The 24,420-nt window shown below is 37.8% G+C and overlaps 1 protein-coding gene across 1 annotated transcript in view; it reads left to right on the top strand.

The window, feature by feature from the left end:
- The window catches only part of LOC102226053 (fibrillin-2-like), a 73,776-nt gene that overhangs the window by 5,591 nt on the left and 43,765 nt on the right, over window positions 1–24,420 (top strand). The window contains exons 2-6 of the mRNA XM_023339729.1: window positions 1,785–2,098; window positions 7,662–7,744; window positions 7,859–7,957; window positions 15,402–15,497; window positions 16,140–16,235. Coding sequence (XP_023195497.1) covers window positions 1,920–2,098; window positions 7,662–7,744; window positions 7,859–7,957; window positions 15,402–15,497; window positions 16,140–16,235 — 553 coding nt within the window. The 5' untranslated portion in view covers window positions 1,785–1,919. The remainder of the gene's footprint in view (window positions 1–1,784; window positions 2,099–7,661; window positions 7,745–7,858; window positions 7,958–15,401; window positions 15,498–16,139; window positions 16,236–24,420) is intronic.

Genomic DNA, 24,420 nt, shown 5'->3' with positions numbered 1-24,420 from the left:
CATACTTTTCACTTCAGTAAAACAAACTTTATAAGCAACTTCTTAAAAAACTATCAGCTAGACTAATTCTGATAACACCCAACAATAACACTTAAATGTAAGTGCTAAAGTAAAATTAACAAATGTTTTATCAGTCTGAAGTAAATTAAGCCAGAAACAGAATTGGTTGGTAAGTCCCCTGTCAGCTTCATCTGAGAAATGAGAATAAGACTTTAAATCTTTGGTGCAATGTTTGGGCAGATAAAAGTGTCTATTGCTTTGTGTTTTTCTCTTGTTGTGTGGTTTGGCTGGCTCTCATATTATTTTTTTATGTCCCATCAACTTGGGATTACAGATGGAAACCAGCTAAATCTGACACGTATGCTTGTTTTAGGTGTGGGTCAGCTGATCTGCACTTTCCCATTTCAAATAAACTCAAACCAGTCACATAAAAAAAAAAAAAACATAAACTCAAGTTATTAAAACTCTTGGAAACTGCAGTTTCGTTGATAAAAAGAATGGATAAATCATAGGTTAAATAGCTCCACTTCATGATCTAAAAAAAATCAGAAACAGAGAGGCTTAAATACTGAGGAGTTGATTGTTGACGAGATGCAGGTGGTTGATCACTTTTAGGGTGCAGCTGGGAAAAAAGACAAACAATTAATGGCAAGATGGAAAATGATCACAGAAGTGGATTGTTCTTATTGTGGAGGAGTAGAACATGTGTTGATTTATTGTAGAAAATATATAAGAGAGAGGAAAGAAATGGAAAGGGTAAGGGGGATTTCAGTAACTGGATAATTTATTAGGGAAGCAGCAATCAAATGATGTAATTCAAGCACTTATTAAATATTTAAAAGATACAAAATCAGTTGAGAGGATTTAGTATACATGTGTGTGTGAGTGTTAAAGTATGTATATTATGTAGTTATTTTTAAAGTTAGAAGATATATAGAATAAAATGACTTTCTGAATTACATCTCCGTCCAGTTGATGGCGGTAATACATTAAGTATGTAAACTGCCAGATAACACTAAAGAGGAAGAAGAAAAAGAAGACGAAGATCAAAGAAGTGGCTGAGCGGGGACTTAAATGATCGCAAGCCAAAGGGACAAGCTTGATAAATAATCTAAGAGAGATAAAAATACAAATAAAAAACAAGAAACAGAACCCAAGCATAAACTAAAAGCAAAGGAATTATTCGATAAGGCAAGACCATTTGAACAATAATGAGTACATGAAACTCATCTGAATATGGCAAGATCTAAATAACTTTTAGTGAAAACTTCCAATCCAAACAAACCAAAACCCAAACACTCCTGGATCATGACAGTGAAAACAAAAAGGAACAAAAAGCAATGTGTGTTTGCTTTAGGTAGAAGGATTATGTTTAAGCTACTTGTCATTTAGGTATGTGTTAGCTTGGCAATTGAAAAAAGATTAAATAATTAGGTTTTCAGAAAGCAGGAATTTTACCTTTGACATAGTTAACTTTAGCCTAAGTTTTTACCAACTGAGACACTTATACACTTGATGTATCATCACATCTTTACTACCAAAATTATTCCTCAAAGCCTCATTTTACAAATAATTTGCCACCAGAGATAGGTAATGTTATATCTTATCACTTATTTACTGCTATAAACCTGTCTTCAAAAATCTGGTAGGGGATTTTATTTGACAGTGGGGATAAATCTGATCGCTTCAAAAGTTTTGTCTTTAACAAGAGTTGAACTCCTGGACCACAAAGTGTAAGTTTAACACTTCTGACATGTTTCATAATTTTTCCTCTTTCTTTCCAGCCCCTGCCCAGGAGTCAACGCCAGGCCCGTTCTGGATGTAGATTTGGTTCCTGGAGCTACATCATACAGAGAGAGAGCCTTAGCAAAGCAGGGGGCAAAGCAAAGCTCCAGCAGGGGGGATAGCCAGACCGACCAATGGGATCAGGGAAGCTGGCTCAGATGCTGCTGGGATGGGTGGCAGTGTGTCTCAGCGCCATGCAGGTGACCTGTGCTCAAACTGGAAGTGGACCTTACCAAGCTAACCGCTTCACCGGGAGCGTGGACCAGAGGGAAGCACAGCGAGTCCGGCGCCGTGGGCAGGACATCTTGAAAGGGTAAAAATTGTTGTCTTTTTCAAATCTCACATTTCCAATAGTTCACTAAACTAGCAGGAGAGATTTTTTTCCCCCTCTTGACTGTCTGACCATTTTATGGCTGTTTTTCTTCTTGGACTCAAACAGACCTCATCTTACACTCATATTCTGCTCTTGTATGCTGCAAATTACTTCTGGACTATTTTCTCATAAACAATACAACCTTAACAGGCTGCTTTACACACTGAAACCTCCACATATATTCACTGTAAATTAACATTTTCCTGGGGAAAAGGGAGAAAAAAAGAGATTCATATAGGCAGCACACCCTGATGAGTAAAACGTATTCCCCACATTCTTGTGAGTGTATGAAAAGTATTGGGTTGTTTTGGACTGCTGTTTGGAAATATTACAGGATCAGTTGTTTCACATTGATTTGAAAGGCAGACTTGGGGATACATATGAATACATATTTCAAATATTTATTATTTTATGTGTGGAAAATACTTGGTAGAAACAGGGATCACCTCTCACCACATGTGTTCTCCTCCAACCTCTCTGTTTCTTTTCACGTCCAACTCTTTCACTTTGCGCACCGGCCTTAATCAGAGTGGTAGCAGAAAACACGTCAAAGTAGCAAATAGTTCACATTTCCTTGGAAAACAAAGGATGTTTTTTGGAGCCAGTTTTCAGCGTCTCCATCAGTTATTCCAATCAGTATCCCATCTGTACCAGCTCAGGCTTCCCCCAGTGCCAAGCCACAGGAAATGAGGTATTTGTATCACCAGTGAGGGATATGAAAAGGGGCATTTGTTTCACGGCTGTAGGTGACAAAACGCCCTGAAAGTAGAAGAGAGCAGAAACTGTATGAATGAATGCAAGGCAATGGGATCTTAAAACCTAGATGAAAAATCGACACACGTCTCAAAATGTTATGTTTTTGTTCTGACTTCTTATCCTATAAAGGGACATTATTATGTATATTCCAGACACATAGAGCCATTTTATAACACAATTAAGTAACTATGTAACCTTCAGTTGCTCTAAAAATGGTGTGTATATTAAACATAACTTAAAAGAAATTGAAATCTGTCTCTTTAAGAATCCGCTACTCTTTCTGACACTCTGCTTTCAGCAAGTCATCAGGACAACATTCCTCTATTAATGGTTTGAAAACAGTTTTACCGGCGTCTCAGTGAGAAGTAGCTTGTTTAATGAGCTCTGCTCAGTTACCCCAAGTGTTTGTCTATTGCTGCTGCCACTAGTCTGAAGGAGCTGAGTGGGGGAGTTGAAGTTGAAGCGGAGTTCTAAAGTGGAAGCTTGGCTGGGGACTTTAGCTCCAAGCAGGAGGTTCTTTCAAAAGGCAGTGCTTGGTTACACTAGGGGAGATTAAATAATTCTTAATTGATTTAATCACAATTGAGAATTAAATCATTCCAGGATTGTTTCCTGGAATGATGCATGAAACAATCAAAGCAACATTCCAGGCATGTTTTCGGTGAGAAAACAATGTTATAACATGATGTAAAGCTCAAAAAACTTTACATCATGTAAAGTATAAAACTAAATTTTATATACCGCCCCTTTAAGGTGAACTAAGTTAAAGGCTTGACTTTTTGTTGACTGTGCAGGTTTTCATGGGGAATTTTTGTATGTTCACTGAAGTTAAGATGTCTCAAACTCATTTTATAAACCAAAAAGACCATCGGTCAGTATTACATGTAAAGTCTTCTTTCTGGACTTAGACATAAATCAAAAGCAAAACTATTTTTGAAGGTTTTAGGAATAAACTTTTCTATTTAGTTCTTTTTCTGTTTATAACCAAATGACAGAAGTATTACCTGTTAAACTATGCAAACCTCTAAAGAGGGACCAATTTGGTCACAAGTTCAACCTGATTTTGCAATAGCCTAGCCGAAGTCCAGGCCTAAATCTAATCGAGAATCTATAAGGAGGCTTAAAATGGCTGTTTTAGATGCTTTTTATTCAGTCTCCCTGAGCCTGGCTTTCGCTTTTTTTATTGGGAAAAATGGTTAAAAAATGTCAGTTTCTAGATATGAAAAGCTAAAATGTTCTCTTAAAAAAAGCATTTTTTTGTTACTGTGAGTACAATCAATCAGAAATACTTAAAGAGAAGCTCTAAATCTTCTATCATTTTATTATATTTGCTTAATGTTACTCAAATTAACCGGACAGAACCGCCCATGAACTGCTGCTCTGAGCCAAAGCACATAGGACTGAAGTGATAAATTTACTCTCAGTTTCTGTGTGAGTTATTGCCGGAAAATGATCAGCATTTCTTCAGAACTGAGCGAGATTAGTCATCTATACGTGAGCCTGTTTTGTCTGACCAGAAGTCCTGAGAGAGTGGGAATCTCATTTGTAATGAATAAGTGTTTTGGCTGTTTGTTCCGCTTTGTTTAATATAAGCCAAGGTTTTCTTTCCCAGGAGTTGTTGAATTTTTATGTGGCTTGTTCTCCCCAGCTAACCATAACCCCTGCAAACCCATGCTTGTACTTTCATCTGAGGATTGCACACACACGGAGGACTATCAGCAGCTCAGTATGGGTTTCTCAGGTTCTGTGTGTGGGATGTGGAGAGAGGTTGGTTTAATGATGGTCATTATTCTGACCTTGAGCTCAGCTGCAGTGTTTATTTGCTGGCTGAAAGAGCGTATTCCCTGGTGTTTCTCTGGAGCTCTGGGTCTGATACTTACTGACTCTGATTTATTGGCTCTCACAGAAGGCTGCAGGCTGGCATAAGTCCACTCTAGGGTGGTATTTGATCAGACCTCGGGCTGGCTTAATGACTTTCTGGGCTGCTTTAATCCACTAGTGATTGACTGTCTGCTTGTTAGAATGAGCGAGGAAAAGTGTGTGGCATAGGAAACTGTGTTTTTTTTCCCAACTACCTCGTTCTTGTTACTAGTTTCCTGCCAAAACAGAGAGAGAGAAAAAATCCATTGTTTGATAAGATCACTTGAATATTGAGTTAAAAATATGATAAAGTCCTGCTTTTGGTGCAGCTGCCTGTGTTTTTTTTAACTTTGCCCTTCTTGGCACTAATTTGCAAAGAACTGGCAGACAGTCAGCCCCAAAGCAGAAAATTACATTTAGTCACTGCAATCTCTTCCAGGATAATGTCACTATTCTCCTGAAGATTGGAGGAAAACCTGAGTTTACAGTAGGTCTTGTCAAATGTGATGAAGACAAAAAAAAATCCACTTTTCTTTGCTTCCCTTTTTCTGTGTGTGTATGCTTACAGTTAGATTTGGGATGGCTCTGTATGAAAGTCTTATAATCTTGGATGAAAATACTATAATTTCACAAAAATCCATAACTGGTGCAATTTAGTTTACTTAAAACATCAATGAAAAAGCAAAAGCTTTCTGCTTGATAAGCAAAAAGGAAACTCTTTTCCTCCTGCAGAGAAAATATTCTAACATATGCATTCCTATTGTTATAATAATTGTATCATATGGGATTTATTTGATTCCTGAAACCCTTAAAAGGAGAAGCAAGTATAGTTAATGAATGAATTTACTGGTTTTAACTTTGACTTTTTAAAATAGATGTAAGAAAAAATAAAGCAGCCATGAAAAATAGTTTCATTCCACAGAAACCCCTTTTTGTTTTTCTTTAGCAAAGTATAACAGGGTCATATTAATTAGTCAGGCTATGTGCTAAGGTAGTCCACCCTCAGTCTGTTTCTTTAGACATGTTGCTTGTAGCTTTTCAAATGTACTTTTAAACCAACTTTTAACAAGTGAGATGTGAAAGAAAACTTTTTTAGTATCTCTGTAAAATAATAAACTATTGAAAACTGTAACTAATAAAAACTTGAGTGTATCTTGAAACCAACCACTTTTCATTAATGCCATAAATTTCAACAAGTGTAGAAATAAAAAACGTATTTGCAATCGGCTCTGTTTTTAGTCTTTAGTATGAGCAAGTCAGAGATGGATAAAAAATGTGGAGGAATGAGTGATTTCCACTGGATTTGTCTAACGTCTTCATTTAAATGTTGGGTTCAGGTTACATCATTGTGTCGTGTTTGTATTTATTTAGATAACTAAGGGTTGTGGAATAATACTAAAGATGTTACACAAAGCAACATAAGGTTCATCCTTAAAATAAAGTTTATTCTGCTAAGAGGATATCAATGATGATATCATTGATTAGCACAATTCCCCCATACAAACAAAAAGGAAATAAACATATAAAAACAAAGATGTGTTGATTAACCATGTGACAATCAATTGTCTGTTAGGAACCTGTGAAAAAGTATTCATCTTTCATAGATTGCATCTGGGTTATGAAGTCTAAAAGATGGCACAAATTTGACATTCTTGAACATGTAGTTTAAATATTTAGTGTGACTGAAGAAAAACATCAATGATGACTTAATAATCAATCAGTAGATGTTATTACTTTGTTGAATAAAATGTTCAGCAATGTCACAACTTTCTTCAACTTTTGTACAAAAAATGTTCAAACCTGCCTGTGAAAGACAGTCTGAAAGTCATAGAGGATAAATGGGGATCCTTTTAAAAAAAGTTACACTTTAATGTTTTGTTCCACTCTAGATGTGACCAGACATTTATATGCAAAAGTCCAGTGTTAAACTATCTAAAGAAGATACAGATATAATATAATTCACTAGACATTAATTAACCTTTTTACGTTGCCCGTTTCTTTGCTAATTTAATCTCTGAAAAAGTTAAATGTTAAATATTCACAAATTTTATTCTTCCCTCGGGGACATAATTAATTACAATTCTGAGACAGAAACTGTACACACACAATATGTGATCTGACTGGCAAACTACTTTACCATAAGGACCCTAATTTACCATACAGCTGTTCTTCAGTTCTTAGTCAGCAAAGGCAAATGATGAACCACCAAATCAAATGACCACAATTCCCCTTCATTACATGGTTTTAAAGCCACTTAGTGCCACCACATAACTGGACTGCATTCGGTTTGTTAAGCTGCTCTACTAAGCTTGGGTGTTTCGCTCAAGTAACCACAATGTCAAATCCTGCTCATTAAATGTTTGAGAGTAGTACATGATGAGGTTCTTATTCTGCCTCCAAACAAACTGATATATAAATAGTTCTGTGATTATGAATAGATGGCAAAAAAAACAACAACACGATGTTGTAAAACAGCTGCAGAGCTCAAACTGTGTTTGTCAGTGTGTGTGAGCTCAGTCAGTCATCTCTAGATGTGGTTAAGCCATTTCCTCTCAGGGAAACTTTGTGGCTAACCTGCCAGGCCAGTTGAGGGCTCCATATGCTGTGATGACTCCTACATCTGTCGGACTGGTTCAGAGTTAATTACTGTTACTCGACCAGTAACAATCACAACAGTTTTGAATGGATGTGTTGGAATATTTCCAGGAAACAGGGCAGCCAGGCATGGATACTCTTTCCTAGTTTACAAATGAAACAGACTCATTTCTTTTCCTTCCTCTCACTCATTGTGATTTGGTGCTACAATGGTTTATAATAGACAAATAACTCATACTTATATAAGGATGTTCACAAAATATATCTACTCTCACCTTTTCACTCCCAATAGACCCAATGTGTGTGGCTCTCGCTTCCATTCGTACTGCTGCCCAGGCTGGAAGACGCTCTCGGGAGGCAACCAGTGTATTGTTCGTAAGTTCCCTAGAATCCACATTAAATATAATTACAGCTACATGGAAAGTAAAACAACCAGTTTAATTCACTGTCCTTCATTCTCCCTGTTTTGTTTTGTTTTTTCCTCAAAAGCAATTTGCAGGAACTCATGTGGCGATGGGTTCTGCTCCAGACCCAACATGTGCACTTGTTCCAACGGCCAGCTCTCTCCCAGCTGTGGAGGTGGAGGAGGTGAGTAATATCACAAAAACACACACAGTTACTGGAACTTAAACTTTAAACACTATCATACTAGAAAAAGCTGTTAAACTCAAGTTTCTGGTTATTCAAGCACTAATGAGGGGCACACCAGAAAAATACTGATTTATAGCTACACCTTATTGATTATCCGAAGCTACTTCCATTTATTGGTGTAATAAGTTACAGTTAGGTTTTTAAAAAGTTGGAGTGTAATATAAATGTTTAAAATGTTTTCATAAAACCATAAAGTAATGGTACTTATCTCCTGTACAACAAGTGTAGAACCTTCTGATTAAGCAGACATAACTCAAAGACAAGGGCTCTGTGCCTATAAAGCACAGAGACAGACAATTATTTTGCAGCCAACAACATGTTGCTGTAATGGGGTAATGGTGTAAAGTCAGATCTGCATCACAGCATCGAGGTCAGTGGGTTTGTCAGAACTGAAAACCTGGCTGCTTCAGCTCCGTCTTCTGGGTTTAGTTACAGACCACTAAGGACGTCAGCTTCAAGTGCAGCAAAGTATTTTTTTTTATAGAGTGTGGGAAATTGGCTTTAGCTTTATAAGATTACTGCAGTGTTTCCGTGTAAACAGTCATGTACTGGACATGGTGAAGACAATTGCTTGGGGAGCACGCAGATAGTGCGACATGAGGTGTGTTTAGTTTCAGAGCTTTATTCGTCCGATGTCAGCTCATCAGTCACGCCTGAGCCCAGCCAGACCTTTTACTCATGCTCACATTCCAGGAAGCCTGCAAACGCACATACTTTCACTTACTGGGATTTGTTCGCACGGATAGACACACACTTATACACCCAAATTCAAACTGACACTCACAGAAAATCTTTTGGCTGTGACCCCGATGTGTAAAAAAGGATTTTTTCTTTTCCAGCCGTATGGAAGGAGAGCTAGCAAGTGAAGAGCGAAGGGGGTGGGGTGGAAAAGAACTGCTGTGATTTGGCTAAAGCCATGACCTTTGGGGGCATGACTGCCTACAGAAAGTGAAGCAATGCGTTAACTATTTGGCTTCCCACTGCAAGGATTTGTCCATATTTGTTTGCAGATACCAGATAAAGTTTGTTGTTCTGTTATTATAAACTAAGTGAACGCTCATCTGGGTAATAGATGCATTGCAAAAACCTGAACACCAAACACTAACTGGGCTTGAACCTCCTATATGGGTCGGAAAGCACCATGAAAGGCAAACATTATTGTTGTTTTCAGTTTCTAAGGCGTAGTTGTTCCATTGATAGGGAGATAGTTGTTTATCTTGCTGCAACAGTGTTTGTCTACTCTATCTGGCAAAAGACTGGTTAGCAGCTGCTGTTATGTTGTTGGTCAGAAACACTTTGAGAACTGCCCTCTTAGCACAATATCCATTTATATAGTATGGTTAGCTATCATATCTGTAATCTGATCTGCTGTTTATGCATTTCCTAGTGGTTTTCCACACTACATACCTATTTTGTCCAACAGTTGTGCAGTCTTGCCATAATGTCAGCAAAAGTGAGCATGTGTATTGATGCTGATTGACTAGTAGAGATGGGTGAAAGTTTATCACGATATTTTGTGATAGCAAAATAAGTATTTGTAAATATATTGCCATTTTGTTTTTGTTTTGCAATAGGTTATGTGGCTAGGACTGGATTTTGCTGTTTCTCAGGTTTTTTTTTGTTTCTATCACCACATTTTACTATCTGCTCCATGTTCAAGTACCTCATCTGCTTTCCTTTATATATATATATACCTACTCCTAAAACGTGGATTTGTGGTTTCTGGTCCTATGTTACTTATTTTGACATTGATATTTGTTATTTTAAGCAAAAATGTTTGCTTTTTTATTCTTTACAATCAGCTAATCACTTTTATTAAACATGTTTATATTATTAGGACAAATTTGATAGGGCAACAGTGTTGACTGACTCAGATTTAGTAGAAAATGTTAGGTTTAACACCTGCTATCAGAGTAAACACCAACATGATAACAGAAATCATCTCATGTTATCAAAGTGCCAGTCTGACATTTTATTAATGTGAAACCACAGTGCGTGTACCTTTTTGTCCTAATTTATACAAATCAAAATCAAAGCAAGCTACTGAGTTTTAAGCATAGCAATCATAACATTTTGATTTGTTCATCATATAATCTTGTCTTGCAAACAGATTCTGTAATATCAGCAGCCTAATTTATTTGTGTTCTTTTCAGTAACAGTCTGATTGTCATTTAATCAAAAAGTACACTCAGTGTTTCAAGCAAGTTGTTTAATGAAACAACCTGATGATATTGGGCATCAGCAAAGCAACATACAGTGCTTTGATCTAAACATAAATCCATCATGGTTGATAACCGCAGTGGCCTTAAATTAGACGATCTGGTCCAGCTAAGAGGTGATGGTGCAGGCATATGCTGGTAAAGTTGGTGCAAAGTGAAGCTGCAGTGTTGTACTGCGATTGCTGGTACTTGCAGCAGGAGAAACAGAAAGTAGGGGTGGTAACCAAGGACTCCCAGCAGTTTGGTAGGAAAATCCCAACCTTGTGTGTTCGCACCGAAGCTTCTGATGTAGAGCACATCAGATGCCAGCGAGTTTAACGTCCTGTGATTTTTAAAGCCTGTAATTTCACCTCCACTACTTAAATTAAGCTTTGTCTTCATTCAAGTTGTTAGTCTCACTTATTGTAAAATTGTTCAAGCTATTAGAGTGAGAAAAAAGCTCATCACAGACCTGATCTCAGAGCCCTTCAATCACGACCAAAGTAGACACTTTCATTGTAGCTGTTATCCTCTAAAGAAGGTGCCAACTCCAATTTGGAGAAAGTCCCCCATTCAACATGATTAAGTGTAGTTGAAACAAATTGCAACTTTAAGTAGATTTATTTTTCCAAAGTCAAATTTTTCTGCTTTAATTACACAGTCTAATTCTGGCACCGTGGTAAGCAGGTCATTTTGAGAGCATCTTTATGTCTTGCGTCTTGCCTGTGGAATGTAGAGGTTGAAATAAATCACCAGCACATTTCTTTTTATTTTTTCTTGCTCTACATGTTGGTGAGTGTTGCTTTGTCCATAAGTCTATGATGTTTTTTTTCTTTGTTCCTGGATTCTGTGCTGCTGCCAATGAACAATGCAAAACCACTTTTCTGTGGGAGACCTGACAGACTTGAAATAGAAAAGTTCACTCTTTGCCAAGCCAAGACTGCTTTACAAGAACTTGAGTCGCAATTTACGGAAATCTGTGTCACTTCCCAGATGACGAGGGTTCACTCTACAAGTTCCCCCTCTAATAAACGCTTTCAGGACAAAGCAGCTGTGCTCAGGTTTGTGTTAGGTTGTCTTTGTAGCGTCGTCTTCCTGTAACCATAATTACAAAATCTTGACAAGGAATACTGAATGCTTAAAAACAGATGTCTTAAGAGTGACAGGCTTCCACTGGTGATTGACTGGGAGGAGCAGTGAGTCCTGGGAAAAGTAGAGGCAGAGCTTTTTAATTAGGAACCATCCATCTTTAACATAATCTGTCTTCTTGACCACAAAGTAATGCTCAGTCCTTTAGATATGTGGTCCACAAACAGCTTAAGTGAGTACATTACACTCCCATTTACCAGGAAAACTGATGATATCTGTGCAGTTAAGGAATAATACCACAAAAAGGGGGAGTTTTTTTGTTCTTGAATGGAAAAACTTAGCTTTTAAACTTAAGACAGTATCCTATAGTTTGTTCATGTCGAAATTGAGGCAGACTTGTCTCTGTTTCCTGGGATTTATGCAAATTCAGGACCAAACACAGGCTGTAAAAAGCTCCTCGGTTTTCCAGCAGGCGCACATTCTCCCTCACTAGCCGGAGCTTCCTGTGTTTCTCGGCCTGTCGTAAAAAAACAGCCAGATGTCATTAGCTCACCAACAACAACACCAGAACACAGAGGTGCATTGTGTCAAGATAGTGATGGCACAATCCACAGCACCTTGCAAGAGTTTGTATATATCCACTGAACTTTTACACAGTTTGCCATGTTAAAGACACAAATATGATTGTTTTATCAGGATATTATAAAAGACCAACACAAAGTACTTCATTACGGTGAAGTGGAAGGCAAATTTTCAAGGGTGTTTTCACACCTGATTGTCTGATTTGATTACCAACCAAATTTGCAAGATTTGTTACATTTTGAGTTTGTGTGATTTGCTTTTACACTCCACTGTGTCAGACAAACACCCTTTGACACACCTGTTCACCTTCTCTGCTCCACTGCTTTAAGAACTACTGATGAAAACAACACAAAAGCCTCTGAAGAAGACATGAGCACAAATTTCTTCTTCACAAAATGGAGGGACGTCAGATTTTAGTGGTAGGATAATTTTTTTTTACTTTGGTGAAGGACCCCATCTTTCCCAGTAGTGCTTGACTCACGCGTTTGCTTTAGTTGTTCTTACCCAGAATGCCTTGCGCAGTAGTCTGCTTCCTGCTTTTGGAGCGGTTCCCTGCTCACTTGACATTCCCACATGAATATGAGCCACACCAGAGTTCTGAACCAAGAACTAGGTTTTTTCATTTTTTGGAAAAATGAAAAACGTTTGATTGAGCATTCACAACTCCCCAAACACACCGGACTTTGTCGGTAAACGTACCATTGTTCAATTAAAATGAACTGTCTCTTGCCATCAACAGCGTGTAAATGTGCCCTTTGAGATTTCAATTTAATAATAAATAAAACTGATTATTATTAATATTGACTATGCAGGCCTGGTGAATATACCATAAAAGAAGGACAATCTGAAAAGTGTGGTGTGCATTTTTTATTCAACCTCTAGAATTGGTACTTTGTAAAACTGCCTTGCCTTTTGCTACACTTAGTCTGACTGGTTGAATAGTTACTGTGAAAGTCAAAAGCCAGATTTTCAACTGGATAAAGGTCTAGACTTTGACTGAGCCATTCCAACATGGAAATATGACTTGATGCAAAGCATTTCACTGTAGCCCTGGCTACCTATATTTGTCATGTCGACAGATTCTTCCAACTACACTGTGAATCTCTGCAGCATCTCCAGATCATGGGCCTCTTGGCTGCTTTCTCTCATTAGTGCTCTCATTTTCCCACCTGTCAGGTAATATGGAGGTCCTCGTCTTCATAGGTAACTTCTCTGCTGTGTTTCTTGGTCTTCAGGTTGATGTTAAAACCTGTAAGGCCTTCAAATAACAGCTTGATTTATACTGAGATTAAATTAAACACTAGTGGACTCTTTTAATAAATTGGTACTTTTAAAGGCAACTGGTTGCAATGAATTTTAATTTGCATATCAGAACAAAGAGGCGTGCCATCCAAGTGGTGGAAGGAAGAATGTTCTTTGTAAAATATTTAAAACCATATTCTTTTCCTTCTACGTTACTTTTATGCACTACTTGTTGATGGTCCATCATATAAATTTACGTTTGTGCTTGTAACATGTCAAAAAGTATAAAAAATCAAGTTGTATGCAGACTAAGATGCCGTCCTGTTGCTATTCACAGACAACTGTCCAGCCACTTCCTTTGCCTCTTCTATTGTCGCATATCCACCTCCACTTCTGCATTTAGAGAGTTTAGTTTGGACAGAAACAATCTTATTCACTTGGTCAAAGTATTTCTCCATACATCCATGACCTATTTAAAAGTATGATATTTTTTATGAAGGGGAGTTTGCTCAAATTGCCCTTCTGCTTTGGAGAAGTCTTAGCTGCTGCACTTTGGTGCAGTTTTCTTCATAGTTTGTTCCACAACAGGAAAGATTTGCTATCATTCAGTGTAATTATTCTTCATGTTTCACTTTCCAGTCTATATTTCTGGCTATGAGGGAGAAAAGGGAGTCCTATTGCCATTGCCCACATGTTTTATATAAAATAGAGGACGAAACGTGAAAACAAAGCATGCTAAGTCTGGCATTATAGTGGACAAGAAATAGGGTGAGAAAGACATGAGCATGCTGACCTATAAAGTTATGCTTCTCTGGAGTCCCAAAGCACTTGCATTAATTCATCATCACTCACTGCCAGACAGAAGTAGGTCCAGCCAAGTCTGTACACACAGGCTGCCAAGTTTTTCACATGAAAATGTTTCCTGGAACTTCATCTAAATGCTTTAAACTACATGGAACAAATTAAACTGTGACTATTGTTCGGTGTTACAGTTACTCCAACATGTGCAAAATGCACGCTGGATGTGTTTTGACTCATGCAAAAAAGTTGTAACAATTTGAGCTTCCAGGAAGACAGGCACAGGTCGTCAACAGCGAGAAGCGCGCTGAGAGTCTACCCACTCTTTTACTCACGGAAGTGAGTTAAATCAAGTGGCAGATTACAGCGACTGAAATACCTCCTGCTGGCAAGTGTGCAAACTCCAAATATGTTGTTGGGCAAACTCTACTACAGAGGAGGCTTTTCTCTCTGCATGCCAGAAATGTTGAAGAGGAAAAAAGATGAAAGCAGTGCGATGGTTAAAGAGCAGAAAGACGATAGAAAGAGAGGAAATTAATGTTGTTGAGAGTGGAGCATAAAAGGTGTAGAGTACATAAGCAAAAGTGGTGGAAGGAAGAAAAATAAAGGCGCCAGAATGATGAAGAACAAAATAAATCAATGTAAGGCATTGACAACAATAAATACATTTGATGGATTTATCCTAATGGTCAACTCTCTGGGTGACCAGAGTAGATATATGTTATATGAATGCTTGAATGTTAAAATGTTTCCAAAATACTTTAGGAATGATAAAGATTTAATAAAATGTGGGGCTTTAAATTGTACAGGAACAGTTACTCCTGTATGTCTATATTATCACACTAACACTAGAAAAATAATCCCCATCTCAATCAGAACAAATGTCTTTTTTTTCTCTAATTTACATGTTTTCTTTCCTTTTTAAACATTTCTATTGCTCCTAGTTTTTGTCTATTATTCCTTATGGTTTTAAAGTGGCCCAATAGTAGCCTTTTTTGGTACTCTGACAAGTAACAATATTTTAACAAGGAAAATGTAAAACAAATCAGCTGTAACCTGGAGATAAAAGGCCTAAAATGCAAAGAAGATGAGTAATTGAAGCAGATTTGACTTGGCTTAAAAACAGAAATTACTCAAAAGTCAAGTTCACTGGAGCATACTTGAACAGGATTCTTTATACTTTAAGGAGTAAGTAGTAAGTAGATTGTAGCAAGTAGATTCTTGCTTCAAAAAGTCTTAAAAACCAGCTGTGTTTCCAGCTGTTGTGCTGCTTTGAATAATTCATACATTTATATTATTTTAAATCAATCTTTTAAACTACGACTAACTCCTACAGACAACAAGGTTTTATTGTCTGAGGGATCTGCACATCATTTGAAATCCTCTGTATTGCATAAGGTAGAAAAAAAGCATCCTAACCCTCATAAGGGAGCATAAATATTTATGCTTTTGCTTGTATTTTTCTCTTACAGTTCAATCCTGTAATATCAGGTGTATGAATGGAGGCAGCTGCATGGAGGACTCCTGCTCCTGTGCAAAGGGATACACTGGGAACCACTGTGGACAGCGTGAGTATCGCTCTACACTGGCCACATACCTGCACTTATATTTATGGTTAAATTATAGTTTGGCCTGGAAGAAACATACAGATGTCATTTTAAATTCAAAAGAATCAGTTTATTATAAAGGGTTACCAACTGTTAAAATTTTTGTGAGAATCAATTTAAAGATTTAAAGATGAAATAAAAGGAATGAGAAATGAAGAAGACTGTTGCAGCTGTGCTCAAAGGTTGAATTTAAAAGAAAAATTACGTAAAGCTTCATCCAACTTTCAGCCAAAATACTTTGTTTATTCAAAGGATAAAAAACGTTAATTTAGGTGAAATTATACATTCAGATGACTTGTATGCAAAAGGCATGAAACTGGAGTAGAAGGAGCTGACAAGTCAAATGTAGTGTGCCCCACATTTAAAAGCAAATGTTTATTTTAAGTTTTTCTTTTATTTTGTAATAATTTAGGAATTCATGCTACATTTTAGGCCAGAGTGGAAATGTTATTTAAAAAGGAAGACATCTCCTTCCTTGATGCTTGTTTTAGTGTAACTTATTTGATGGGTTGTTTGTCAAAAGCTTTGTCTTTTAGATACAGAGGAAACTAAACCTGGCTGATATGAAACTAATGTTGAATATTTACCCTTCACCTCTGCTAGCTGTGTGTGACAGCGGCTGCCAGAATGGTGGACGCTGCATCGGGCCCAACAGATGTGCCTGCGTCTACGGTTTCACCGGTCCTCAGTGTGAGAGAGGTAAGATATTGTCATTTTAAGTTAGCATTTTAAAATGAGAGCTTCTGAGTAGATGTGGATTGCACCAAAAGAAGATTGAGTGACCCTTTCTTAGGACAACACAGTTCCTACTCACACACTCCTCTTCTTTAAAGAAAGATATCAGTCCAGGAAGGCGCTGATGTTTCCCTCTTCCTATCAGTCCAGAGAGGCGCCTGGTTCAGCTCTTTGACAGAAGTGTTGATGACTTCATAGAGTCTGCTCAGTCAGACAGTGGGTGTTTTTATCTCCTGTGTTTTGAACTGTGTGTGGTAAGAGGTGGTAGCTAAAAATGTTCCCACTGATGATACTGTTTAATTTCTGTTGGTCTCAGAGGAGAGAAAACATTACTGTCGAGAGTCATACCTGTCAGAGCTCGTCACTTTCTTCCCACTTTTACAGTTTTCTGCTTCCGCCTTCACCCTGCTGGTACGCACTTCAAGGACTCTCTCTTATCTCCGGTTTTGTTTTTTCATACATTTCCCATTTCCTCTGTTTATATGTGTATGCCAGTTTATCGGCATAAAAACTGCCTAAAGCCTTTTTAGTTTCACAAACAGAAACCGGCCTTTCTACACTGTCTTTTGCTTTCATCCTTATAAACTTTGCTTTAGCTACCACTTCATAAATTTCTTCTTGCTAGACATGATCACTTTCTAAACTCTTGGGTCTGATTTTCTTGGAAAATACATCATTTTAGGGTGCAAAAGCCTTAAAAATGAATAAATCCCTCCCCGTGCTACCGGCATCCCCACAGGACAGATAAAGTACAGTTTCTTTGTGGACTTGCTGAGGACATTTCCTCAAGAGAAGTGTAACAAGAGACAGAAAGAGAGTCATGAGGAAAAGGGTTAGAAAGAAAATGGATTCCCCAGCTGTGTATACAAAGCCTGAAAGTAGGAACCACAAACACTCCCCATGCTGGAGGAGCAGCGTGACCAAAAAACTGTAAGGTTGCCAAGAGGAGAATGCATAGAAATCTGTTTGTCTTTGACTGTTTCCTGTGTCGAGTATACATAGAAAGAGGGTGATTGGCAAGATTTGCCTTCACCACATCTTTATCAAACAAGCCTCAACATAACCTTATAACCTTCAATAGTGTTTGAGATCACTTTCAACATTTCTCTGGGATAACAGATAATCCATCATTAGAGCAGAAAACATTTTACTGCATCCTTTGGAGTTCTGTCTGTAAATCATTGTTCTAAAGTTTGTGTAATTGAGGCCACGAGTCATTAAATTTACTGAGTGATTCAGTGGGAAGACTTGCTGATGGGATGTGATTATGAAGGCAGTGAAAGTCGACCAGTGAGAGTGAAATGGGTGTGGGTGAATCATGGGAAGCCTTTGCATGTGTGGAAAATGTGTGATTTGTTGTTCCTGCTGACTTAGCAAGAAACATAATCTGACAAAAAGAAAATCCCACGATCTCTGTGGTCCTGATGTCAGAAATCTGACAGCAAACATCAGAAATCTGACAGCAAACATAAGGTTTGTTTTTGGTTTTGGCTAAAATCTAAACAATGTTGGATTCATTGTTGTTAATTTTAAATATACTCTATTATTTCCTTAGATTTAAGTTTTCTGTCCACTACCTTAAAAGTTATTTTTAAAGGGGACCTATTATGCAAAAATCACATTTTATAGGCTTTTGTACTTCCATTGGGGTCTCTATTGCTGATAAAAACAGCCAAGTGCAATGTTTTTTAGTGTCAGAAAAATGAGCCATTTCAAAAACCTCCTGAATGTAACACCACAATCAGCAGACACAGCCCATCACCTAACAACCTAAAATGAACTCAAGGAAATTTGGTTAGCCAAATGTCCTGGAGCCAAGTGTCCAGTGGCTGCTGGAAAAACAAGTGTGTTGTTGACTCACCGTACAGAAACCACTTACTACATCCTTGTTGGTTGTGCAGGAGGCTCTACTTTTGCTTTTCAAAGATGTACGGCTGTATAACTGCACATCTGTTTGCAGCTATTTTCATGTGTGAGTGTAAATGTTGTGTTGGGGTGTGTGGCCAGCTGCAGATTACTTTATTTAAAGTGACAGGGAAACAGCTCATTTTGAAAGAGGCTTAAAATAGGCAGATCTGACCAGATGAAAATCTTATTATCTAGGAACAATTTTATGCAAAGTGTAATAAACATGTTTTGTATAGGTCACCATTATGTTTTTCATTCTATGATTATGAGTTTTCTGTTTGTTTTTTCATCAAATATCAGTAGTAGACTGAAGTGTCATACTTGATGTAAATGCAAAGAGGATTAAAGGTAAGCAGAGTGGAGGCAAATGAAGCTTAATACTGTAATTACATGACTTACTGAGTCAAGGATGAAGTACACAAGGAACTGATCTGTGGGAAAAAACAAGGAAAAACATGGAAAAAGTAAACGGTGAACCAGTAACAAAAGAACGTGGCAAGGAGGGGAAAGAAGAGTCTTTTACCTTCTGGGAGAGTCCATGACAACTAAGTGTAACTAATCAGGGGAATGTGGAGCAGCTTAGAAAGAGGCAGGCCAGGGATGACTGAGGTAAGGTGACTGATGAAAAGCACAGATGGAGCTGTGTTAAAACATCTACTAACCAAAATAAGAGTAAGTGCAAAGACACAAAGAGCATAAATAAAGACAAAGAAACACAAAGAAATTAACCTGTAACCTGAAAAGGCATCAATGACAGCGTATCAATACTTATTAAAAATACCCCATGACACTCAAACCTTTGTGCTGGAGGCAATGATTCATGTTGTGGCTAAAAAAAATAAGAACTTTAAGTTTGGAGCTTTAAATCCTCATCCTAACTACTTCACACTCAATCTGCTCCATTCATTCTCCCATCAAACTGGACGTCTGTGTTACTTTAGTTTCCATCCAGTTGCAACATTAAATGAAAAAATTTATTACCCAACTATTATAACTAATGACCATATCATATGTTTGCACAATGCTTTCTGTGGAATTCAACTGATGTTGTTTAGTTCATTCCAGCTGAAATTAAATAACGGACATTGGGAGTATATGGAGCCGCAGCAATTAGTGTCTTCCCATGTGCTTTGAAATGGTATAAAAGTTGGAGATTGTTGTCTTTTGACTCTGGATAAAAGAGAAAAGCTGGGCAGGACTCCTACACTGTTGAATGGGTAGGAAGGACTCGAGGGCAGGGACAGGTTGTTCTGTGGAAAATATCCTCCAGTGACAATTTAGTTTGAGTCAGCCACTTTGGAGCCTTGTTAAATTTGAAGTACAATAACAGTTTTTTTCTATATTTAACAGTGAGTCCATGTGCAGACCTGTGCACCTAAACTTACAGGGCAATAAGAAAAGAGGATGAAAATTATTAGAAGATCCTTAAGTTTCCCTTTGATTTAATCCATGTTTGATCCAAAGTGTTTTTGGATCATTCATGGTCTTGTACAGTATGTCATAGATACCTCAACATGGTATACAATAATTATAAGTCTTAAATCTTTTAGTGGAGGTCTTGAAATAACTTGATATCTTGTTGATAAATGATGGTAGGATGTAACAGGAGATGGACAGATGGACTGTAGCTTCATCTGCAGTGATATGGATGCAACTCTTGTGTGTTGAACAACCCAAGCAAAGCTCTTGATTTTCCGGTTAATTTATATTCCGACATATTTAGTCATTCACATGGCCTTTCTCCAAAGTGTGGCAGGACTCTTCCCTAAATATAAGATCTGGATGGAAAAGAAAAGCCTCAAACACCTTCAGGTGGCGTACAGGATTGTCTGAGATAAGGTGGCTTTTTCAAGATGCACCAAAAGTTGAACTTGAAGGAAAAAAAGTGTATTGATCGCATTCATTAATGGGTTAATGTTGACTGCCCTCTATGGGTATGCATACATCTCTTTTGGGCAGTAAGCTGGAGCTGCTGCATGAAGTGATGTACTGGAGTTAGTCTGAGTTTCCCTCCTGCAATATTAACCCCAGCTACCTATAGGAAGCAGAAGACAATGCATGGAAAGATGAATGGAGAATTGTCTAAAAACAAGAACTTTTGAGATCTATTTAAGGAAAATCTAATGTTATTAAACCCATTCATCTCTTTTTAGATATTTTTGGTTCTGTACCTCAGAATGAGGATGATGATGTGAGCTTCCAGCTATCTTGGCTCAATAAGTTGCCCATTTTCTCTTGCTTCAGCTGAGAAAGCATAACAAAAACCTCACTCTCCTTTTGCTGGAATATGTAAAACGTCCCCTGAGCGACTGTTATTGATGGAGACTGGAGCCCATTGGCCCCCACTGCCTGGCGGAGTCTGCATCCAGTTAGGTCTGCTGTATTGTTCCACTGCTGGGGAGTGTTGGGTAAAGTTTCCCAAAACAGACTAAAATAACTGTAGATGTCAAGCTAGATTTTATAGCACAATGGATGAGGTACAGAAACAATAAGAGAGGAAGTGGAGCCTTTCAATGTGATGTAGTATCTCCAAGTAGCAACACACACAAGTTTTGTGTGTGAACCATGCAATCTGTTCGGCAGTTTGCTCAACTCTGGGGCCTTCAAATCTGCAATCTTTGCTGGATTTCTCCCACAGTTATTTCCCTCTGTAAGTGTGTGTTTATGTGTTGAGCACATTTAGTCACGTTTGACCGACTGTGTTTGCGGAGAAATAAAGAAGCGGACTCTTTTAGGAGTGATTACAGCCAAAGGAAAAGACTGATCTTAAGCCTGTTGATAATAGCACTGATAGCGCTAAGAGGGGCCGCTACGGTTGGCCAAGATGGAGATAAACATCCAGACACACATGCACACACACACCCACACATAAACAAACAAGCACACATATTTGAATGATCTATGAGCAGAGGGCTCCCAGCAAAAGGCTGCGGTTAGATTTTCTTAAAGACATGATGCCCTCAGAGTAATGAAAGAATTTCCTCACAGGTGAGTAACAGTGTGACATTCAGCCTCAGAGTAAATCCTCCAGCTGTATAAAGTCTGGGAAGGCCATCCGGCTAAAGCCACACCACACATGCACACACACCCCACCACACACACTGAGGACCTTTTACACATAGTATTTCCTCTACTTTCTTCTGACCTGTTGAACTTTGACCACAGAAGAGTATGCACAAACACAAGTAACATTGTTTTTATGTTACAATCTCATATTTAATGTCTCTTATCTTTCCAAACTCCCATCCTTTGGGAATTTATAAGTGCCCTGGCAGTTATTAATGAAAGGAAAATTATTTTTTTCCCTCCTCCTCTTGTGCTATTTCTTTTCCAGTCGTTCCCCTCCCACAGCTCAGGTCAGTGCCCAGTCTCATGAGCTGTGATCCCAAAAGCTGGACATGACTGATGGGAAAAACTTTCAGCTCTGGACAGGATTAAATATTGCCTTCTTTAGTTTTCCTCAGAGCAAAGTGTAATACACTTGTCCATGAAAACTCTGTCATACCTGAGTGAGATTCTTTGGCTCAGTTATTAAGACATGCTCATGTTTTAAAGCTGTAACCCAAAATAAACACATAAAGAGTGGGAAGACTTTCTTCAGTCTAACCACAATGTGAAGGTTAGCAATGCTGCTTATGGACTTACTGGTTGTGAATGAAAATAGAGGTATTCTTAAAAGTCACAGGCCACCACAAGCAGATTTAAGGTAAAAAGAATAATGAAGGGTCACAGGGAACAGCTCTGCAATCTGAACTCCAATTAGACCAAATTGCTTCCAGATGTTGTCAGCTGGACTAAGACAGAATGTATGGTCTCTCTCTTGTCCCAACCTGCCATAGCCTTTGCTTTCAACTGGTCCATTACTTTCACCCACATAGTCCAGGATGCTCTGCCATCTGTGCTAACGTTTTGATTAATATTGATTAATATGGATACTGGAAGATGGGTCTTGTTTAGACTTTCGATTGGGGCTCTTAAGCTTCATTTCACTTGCAGCTCAGTAATGCTCTGAAATATGATTTGTACTATGAGTCTGTAAAAAACTAGATCTATCTATCTATCTATCTATCTATCTATCTATCTATCTGTCTGTCTGTCTGTCTGTCTGTCTGTCTGTCTGTCTGTCTGTCTGTCTGTCTGTCTGTCTGTCTGTCTGTCTGTCTGTCTGTCTGTCTGTCTGTCTGTCTGTCTGTCTGTCTGTCTGTCTGTCTGTCTGTCTGTCTGTCTATCTATCTATCTATCTATCTATCTATCTATCTATCTATCTATCTATCTATCTATCTATCTATCTATCTATCTATCTATCTATCTATCTATCTATCTATCTATCTATCTATCTATCTACATACATATTTGTCTCCACATTAGGCACCAAGGATTAATGTCTGAGGAAGAATGTGAATACATATTTAATTTAGCACAGTTGCATGTACAGCTGACCTTGGATGTCATGTGAGGAATTTGTTTTGCTGTTTAGGATTATTAGAGGAAAGTCTGTTCATTCTCTTATCCCTCGCAATTTTAGCCAGACACTCAGGAGGAGCGTGGCAGTCATGATGGTCGGACAATGGGGAAATGATGAGGGCATCGCATCAACTTGTTAGTTCCCACAACCACACACAAAATAAAAAAACCTTATAAAAGTGTTCGCAGGGTCAGTACCACCCTGTTGAGAACTGCACACAGGGCAAGAAGGGAGGGTTAAAGAGAAATAAACCCTCATAAATAAAGAGCATAAGTAAATCTAACTCTAGAGAGTAAGATTTACTTATGCTCTTTATTTAAATAAATGCACATTTCTTTACACAAATACATCTCTTCTAGCTCATATTGAAAGAAAAATAATTATTCATTTATGTAATTTACTCTCCTTTGTATGAACAATTTAAATTTATTAAGGTAATAGTAAAAAGTGTGTTCCAATTCACTAAAGCATAGTTCAAAAACCCTCCTGTTTAAAATTATCAGGGCCAATAAGGGGCCCATGTTCATTAGGAACTCCTGTCTCTCTAATATTTCATGGGGATTTGTCAATAAATCTTAAATATTATGAAATCTTGTTAACATATTGTTGCTAATTACACATTTCTACTATAAAAATATACTTTAGGTATATCTGTCTTCTATGGAAACAATGAACAAAAGAGTTTCTCCATATTTCCTATAACAGTAATAAAACTATTATTAATGATCATTTTAGTTCACTAATGGTGAATACTTTCACAACTATACAGCTTTCTGCTTTCTGAGTTTTTATATTCTGACAATATGATCTAAACTATTGTTTCTTTTGCTTATAACATTTAATTTAACATAAACATTTAACATTTTTTTATTTTATCTAAGGAATTAAATGTTTAAAGCATTTAGTTAGGATTGGAAAAACAAATTTGGATCAAATGACATTATAAAAATCAAACCATAAAGTTCCATATATGGTTTATTGTAAATCAAAACAAGGGGTTGTTTCATCCTAAATAGTCATTTCAAGCTTTTAGGCTTGTATGTTTTTATTAGAAGTGATAAAAAGTTGTTGCCCATATATACTTGGGTGCATATTATAATGAAGGTATGGTTTGAATAAGTCTCCTTTCCATTGTGCCAAGCAGGTCATATGAGGCTGAAACATCAAAGAGCAGCTGACAGACAGATAAGCAGAGTCAAAATGCAGACAGGAAGACCTAAAGTGGACAGAAATGAAGACAGATGCACGGGAAGGAGAACTGGCTTGTGACTGGTTTCTGCAGGCTCGGTTTGACCTACTTTCTTCTTTAATCCCCTTTACTCTTTTTCCCTTCCTTGCTCTTTGCCCCATCCTCAATGACCTCTTTCATATCCAGAAGGAACTAATGAGGGCAATAAGTCTAGTGAACAATTCCCATCAGACACCATCGCTGACTCTTATCTTTCCATCTCACTCTGCCTATCAGAGCTAAGCAGACTTTTGCAGCTTTGGCTAGCCAACCATGCAGTTTACCTTTCATCTCCACTGTGACAATCTAACAATCCAGTTTTTTTTTTTTAAATGAAGGCTATATTAAGTTTGGCGCCACACTAGAGAATTTAATAAGGCCTTCTCCCACAAGGGGAAGCCATCATTAAGCTGGGTGTGATTTGTAAGGACGAACACCGTAGCAGCTGAAATGGTTTCAGCATGAAGTAGTTATGTCTGACTTGTGAAGTGCATTTCACAAGATTGAGACAATTTCACTCACAAGCAGCACCATTGTAAAAATGAAAG

The sequence above is a fragment of the Xiphophorus maculatus genome, chromosome 9 (genome assembly GCF_002775205.1).
Source record: "Xiphophorus maculatus strain JP 163 A chromosome 9, X_maculatus-5.0-male, whole genome shotgun sequence".
NCBI lineage: Eukaryota > Metazoa > Chordata > Actinopteri > Cyprinodontiformes > Poeciliidae > Xiphophorus > Xiphophorus maculatus.
This window is presented reverse-complemented; position numbering and strand designations above follow the sequence as displayed.